The sequence below is a fragment of the Rhinopithecus bieti genome, unplaced genomic scaffold (assembly GCF_001698545.2).
Source record: "Rhinopithecus bieti isolate Rb0 unplaced genomic scaffold, ASM169854v2 scaffold_24049, whole genome shotgun sequence".
Lineage (NCBI taxonomy): Eukaryota > Metazoa > Chordata > Mammalia > Primates > Cercopithecidae > Rhinopithecus > Rhinopithecus bieti.
In genome coordinates this window covers 332,558-338,483 of record NW_016811256.1, presented here as the reverse complement: position 1 = coordinate 338,483, position 5,926 = coordinate 332,558, and the positions used below count along the sequence as shown (strand labels likewise).

The 5,926-nt window shown below is 47.3% G+C and overlaps 1 protein-coding gene across 2 annotated transcripts in view; it reads right to left on the bottom strand.

Moving 5' to 3' along the window:
- The window catches only part of HPX (hemopexin), an 11,080-nt gene extending 5,462 nt beyond the window's left edge, over positions 1-5,618 (bottom strand). Inside the window, exons 1-7 of one of the 2 annotated variants that reach the window (XM_017893669.1) lie at positions 5,440-5,618; positions 5,231-5,289; positions 5,047-5,118; positions 4,745-4,866; positions 2,951-3,104; positions 2,015-2,227; positions 1,622-1,753 (exon numbers count right to left, since the gene is read on the bottom strand). In XM_017893669.1, coding sequence (XP_017749158.1) covers positions 1,622-1,753; positions 2,015-2,227; positions 2,951-3,104; positions 4,745-4,866; positions 5,047-5,118; positions 5,231-5,289; positions 5,440-5,522 — 835 coding nt within the window. In that variant the 5' untranslated portion in view covers positions 5,523-5,618. The remainder of the gene's footprint in view (positions 1-1,621; positions 1,754-2,014; positions 2,228-2,950; positions 3,105-4,744; positions 4,867-5,046; positions 5,119-5,230; positions 5,290-5,439) is intronic. The other variant, XM_017893670.1, reaches the window with a different exon arrangement.
- Between the last annotated feature and the right edge of the window lie 308 nt (positions 5,619-5,926).

Sequence of the window (5,926 nt, the reverse complement as noted above, 5' to 3'; positions counted from 1 at the left end):
GTTATATATATATTATATATATATATGGGTTTTGTTTTGTTTTGTTTTGTTTTGTTTTTTGAGACAGCGTCTCACTCTGTCACGCAGGCTGGAATGCAGTAGCATGATCATGGCTCACTGAAGCCTTGAAGTGGATGGGACTATAGGAACGCACTACCACACCCAACTAATTTTTACATTTTTTGTAGAGATGAGGTTTTGCCATGTTGCCCAGGCTGGTCTCGAACTCCTAGGCTCAAGTTGCTCAAGTGATCCACCCACCTCAGCCTCCCAAAGTGCTAGGATTACAGGCGTAAGCCACCATGCCCGGCCTGGATATATTTAATATAAAGTGTTCTCTCTATGCTGTGTGTTCTCTCAACAGCAATGGAACATACATGACAACACTTTTCATTTAGGAGTTCGATAGCATTCTCATTATGGCCACATCGCCTTGAAGTTCTGTGATCTCTAAATGTCTTGGTGTCTCTCTCTATTTCTGTGTGTTTCCTGTGGCCCTGCTTTCACAAGCTCTCACTCACTCTCTCTCTTTCTGAATTTCATGTTGTCTGTGTGTCCTCCCAATGGGCTCTCACCATGGCTGCGTGTTCTCTTGATACTTATATGTTCTTACTATGGCATATGTTCTCAGTTTAATGTTGTATTTTCACTAGAGGTGTGTGTTTCACCTTAGCTGTATGTTCTTATTATAGTGTGCGATTGCACATTCCACTGCTGTGGAGATTTGCTCTCCATGTGGTTATATATTTTTCAACAGAACTTGATAGTCATAACTGGTCAAATTTGTCCAAGGGTCAGGAGCCAGAAAATTTTTGTGTGAAAAAATATTTTCACTATCGTATATTCTTACCACTGTCCTAATTATACATACATCTTAGGTTGGATATTGATGTGCTTGCTCACTACTCTTGGGGATATTCTCAACTGTGCAGCATGACTATTTACTGCCTGACTGAACTCAGAACAGCCCCTAGGTATTATTAGATGGTTTTTACCATCTAATACCATTGATGCCACAGGTCAAGGGAGGAGTATCTCCATTGGCTACTCAGAGGAGAAACCTCCACAGGCTAGTGAAGCCAGCTTCTAAAGGTCTAAAGTACCCAACACTTCTCAGCTGGTTCTCAGCAAGGAGAACATCTCATCCCCAGGCAGTGAGATACCCAGGGGTCTGGACATAGGAACCAGGAACCTGGAACAAGATGGACTTCTGAAGATAAACAGGGGGAGTCAGAGGACTCAGAAAGATATGCAAGAACAAAGGGAGGCAAGGAGGTACAGAGACACATAGAAGTCCAGGGAGCAAAGGAGAGCCAGAAGGCTCAGCAGGGCATTGAGAACACCAAAGAGTCATAGGGGCGCCAGAGAGGTCCACAGATGGCCCACAGCCATAGGAGGAGATGGCAGACAGGTGGATGAAGTTATGGGGCTTGGCAATGACACGAAAAGATTGAGAAATATGCCTCAGAGATAAGGGATGCAGAGGGCATGGCGAAGATGGGGACAACAGAGGGGACAAAATAAGTGACACAGTGATGACAATGGAGACATGTGTCAAGGATGGGAGATACAAGTAAAAGAGATGTGAGAGCACACTGGGGGAGTTGGGGGCATCTCTCACCACTGAAGGCATAGGTGGCACCATGGTTGTCAGACATCAGTGCAGACAAGACTAGATGTGGGCTACAGCGCATATATTCAGGGCCATGGTGGGTACCGTTCCCATGGCCAGTCCCATTCCTGTGTCCATGGCCTGGAGAGAGAAATGGGTGAGGAGAACACAGAAGGAGGCCAGAGGTCAGAGTGAGGTCCAAGGTGGAAGAGATGGCTGGGGTTAGTGGGGTGTGAGTTTTCCCATATGAGGGCAATGGGAAAATTCAGAATGGAAATGGGGCTAGATTAAGGGCCAAGGTGTTGCACATGGAGTTAAGGTGAGAGCTAGGACACATGAGATCCACAAGCTCAGGGAAGGTGGATGAATTCTGACAGGTCTCAAGTGCTAGGACTTTCTCACCTCTGTCAGGGCAGGGCATGAAGTAGTCTCGGACATCCAGCGGGTACCTGGGAGGCACTTCTCCCGTGACAGGGTTGAAGCGCAGGAATTGGTTACCCTGGAAGCAGTAGTAGCGGCCCAGCCATCTCAGGGCAGAAGAGCAGTTCCCAACAGCTGACCAGTAACGCTTCTTCATGGTTCCCGTAGCCAAGTCCCAGAACCATTTGTGGTCACCTTTGTCCAATCAATCAACAGGCATTCGGTGAGACCGAGTTATACCCTCCTTTGTGCTTTCTCTGGGTCCCAGGATGGGCCAGATAATGGTACTGACCACATGGAGCTCACAACCATCAGAGAGACAGCTAAAGGAGAGTGATCATACACCAAAATTCAGCAGCAAAGCGCACAGGATCAGTTCAGCAAAGGCAGTGGGGGAGACTCAGGGAAAACTTCCCAGGGAAGATGATACTTCAACTGAAATCTGAAATAGGAGTTAAAAGGCACACAACAAGGAGAGATGGAACCCCATAGAGAGGAAAGATTCCAAAGCAGGAAGGAAACTGAGTGTACAGAGAATAGCGTAGGGTTTCTGGAGCTTAGTGTTAAGGTAAAGGTATGATAAAAGTCAAAGCTGAAGGGCCAGTAGGGATTTAGCCATGGAGAGCCTTGTATGTAAGACTAAGGAGGGTAGATTTGTCTTAAGGGTCATGGGGAACCACGAGGTTCAGTGAACCAAGAATGTAATTCACATAGAATCACACTCAGTTACCTTCACCAGAATGACTTCCTCTCCTTCCCTCACTTGACCTCTAGACCATAAGTGGCTTCTCTATTTCCCTTCCTTAAAAAGCCACATAGTGGCTCCACCACCACCATCACTACCACTATTACCATCACTACTGTCATCGCTACCAACCCACCACTACTCCAGGTTCTTGGATTCCAGCCTGGACTAACCTTGGAAGAAGAGGATGCCTTCAGCTTGACATTCTCCATGGTGACATTCCACGGCTGCATCCAGTGGGGATGGGATTCCAGGAAATTTGTCTTGGAGCAACTTTGGGTATCCTTTCTCCTTCTTTTCAGGAGGGTATACCCAGACTTTGTCCCCCTGCATTCAAAAGTACTCTCTTTTTGACTGTACATCCCCAGACACTGCCACTCTGCATTTACACACATTTTTTATCTATTGTGCTTATACAATATCCTCCTGTGGCCCCACACATTCTCAGTCCATCTGTGGACAACAATGTTCTGTCCTTTTGCACAATACACACCCTCAGTTTGTGCAAATCCAGTCACTATTCCTATAACACACACACCTCTAGCTCTGTACCCAGACACTCCTGTGGCACATTTATCTGCAACACCATCAGTGTTGACAAACATATCCACAAATGTTCATCCTGCAATCATCCATACATTAGTACATTCATTTCTTCATTCATTCATTCATTCATTCAAGAAACAGTCACTGAATAACTACTATATGTCAGGCATTGTGAGAGGCACTGAGGATGACAAGACTCTGTCTTTCACTTCGGGAAGTTCACTGTACAAAAGCAGAAAGGACTCCTACAATCCTAGCCATGCAACAACCAAGGTGTAGTGTAAAGAGCGCACTGAGAATATAAACGGAGTGCCTAAGTCTGCCTAGAGAACTTGTGGAAGGTTTCACACCACAGAGGAAGCACTGGGCCCAAGAGCTGAAAAATCAGCAGGAAGTTTCCAGGTTGACAAGTGAGGAAAGGGTGTAACCAGCAGAGGGAGCAGCATGCAGAGCCCAAACATGAGGAAGCAGTGTGCTCCAACTTCATGTAGATTTGTATGGCTGGCACACAGTGAATGTGGCCGGGGGAAGAGATAAACCTGAGAAGATAACCAAGGCCCAGATCATGAGACCCTGTGTGCACTTGGTTTGTAGTAATCAGGCACATTTTGGGGTCATTTACTGAAACAGGAAACACAGGAAGAAAGGTTGGTTTGTAAAGAAGATGCAAAGCTTCGTTTGGGGGATGTTGAATTTTAGATGCCTGTGGAACATATAATTGGAAAGAGATGTCGGAGTTCAGAAGGTAGATCTAGATCCAGTGTCCACAGCATAGATATTCCTCAGAGCCATGGTGATGATTGAGATCACTGAGGGAAGGTATATGGAAAGGCTAGGATGGATCCCCAAGGAACATTAGGGAACTGGCTGAGAAAGAATGAGACATTTGAAAAGAGAGAGAAAAGAGGCAGGAGGGAAAACAAAGTCAACAGTCAGGACTTCCCCAACCACACAGCACCTTTGGCAAGGTAGGAGAAGGCACCCCTTCCTCTGAGCAGACACAGCCTGGGTCACATGGGACTTCGCGAGCACAGCAGACTGGATTTCATGCTCCATATGCTCTTCTGGCCAGGTGCCATTGTGTTGGGAACAATTTGCCTTGCCCTTTGAAGAGGACTTGATACAGGGTCATAGAAGGCAAGGGAAGAAATTGCCAGGGAAAAAAGGATGGCCAGCAGTGTGAAGTACAACAGAATGGTGTAGAACTAAGACTAGGACTGAAGAATAGCCACTGGATGGTGTACCTGCCAGGCCCACATGCATGCACACTCCCCTAGCCTGAGCTTTTACAGGAAAGGAGGGCACATGGGAAAGAAATCTGCTACCTATTGCTATGGGCTCCATGCCAAGGCCATTTGGGGGAAGGGTCAGTGTCAATTCTAGACCTCTCCAGCCTGGCCCTGATTTTGGCCCAGCAGTACCTTGATCAGAAAGACACTGTTGTGACCACGACGGAATGCAGCATCCACAGGGCTGGTGAAATTCTTCCATGTCTCTGAGATTAACTCCCGGGCCCATTTGTGACTCTTCCAAACAAACTCTCCTGAAAAAACCCACACTCACTGAGGGGCCCAGTGAGAAAACTTTGACCTACTGAAATAGCTTGAGAGAAGCTGTCAGTGATACCCTCAGATAATTCCTAAGACCTCCCACAGACAGGGATACCCTTCATGAAGGAGAATAAGTCTAAGGTCCTAAATACCCCAACCTCAGTCCCTCCTACCTTTAAAAAACAGCATGGTTCCATTGTCATCCAGGGTGGTAGCATCAAAGCTCCAGCCATCTGAGCAGCGTTCTGGGGCGGAGGTAGGGAGATGGTAAAGTAAAAAACAAACAAACAAATGAAGGTGATAAAATGCAGAGACACAACCAGACAGATAGATAGACTTTGAAAGTCAGGGCCTCACCAGTCACGTCTGGGTCTGGCTTGGTCTCGCCTTCAGCAACATTCCCATGGGCACTAGTCCTAGGGAGAACAAGATAGATATCTGGGTCCATTGGGATTGATTCCTTTCCCATAGCTCCTGACCCCAAATTTGACTGAGGCCTAAAAACTGGCCCTACCTTACCCTAGCCCAGAACTCAATCCTTCACTTCTAGTCCCAGCTTTACTCACGGAGGAAGAGGGTTGGCAATGGCCAGAGACCAGCACAGGCTCCACAACCCCAGTGCAACGGGTGCTCCCAGTGCCCTAGCCATGCTGAGCTGCAGATGCCACAGGACAGCTCTGGGTGACCAGTTGAACTCTCTATATAAAGTTGGCAGCAGCACCACCCCCACCTCCAACTCCACTGGGAATGAGCTGTCTCCCAGGACTAAGCCAATATTGGCTGATTACATCACTGCAAATAAGGTCAGGGTCTGGACAGAAATCTGAATCCAACACTCCCTTTTCCTGGCAGCTGCCCCCCAACCCCCTTCAGCAACTTTCAAGCAGTGACTGGGTTACACTGCTGATGTCCAGCTGTGACTCTCACACTGGCAATGGGTCCAGGTGCCCACAAGAAGCGAGTAGACTGAGGATCACCTTTTATGACTGAGTTTATCTCCACAATGGGGGAGGTGAGAAAAGGAGGGAACTAATGTTTCTCTGTACTGTGTCA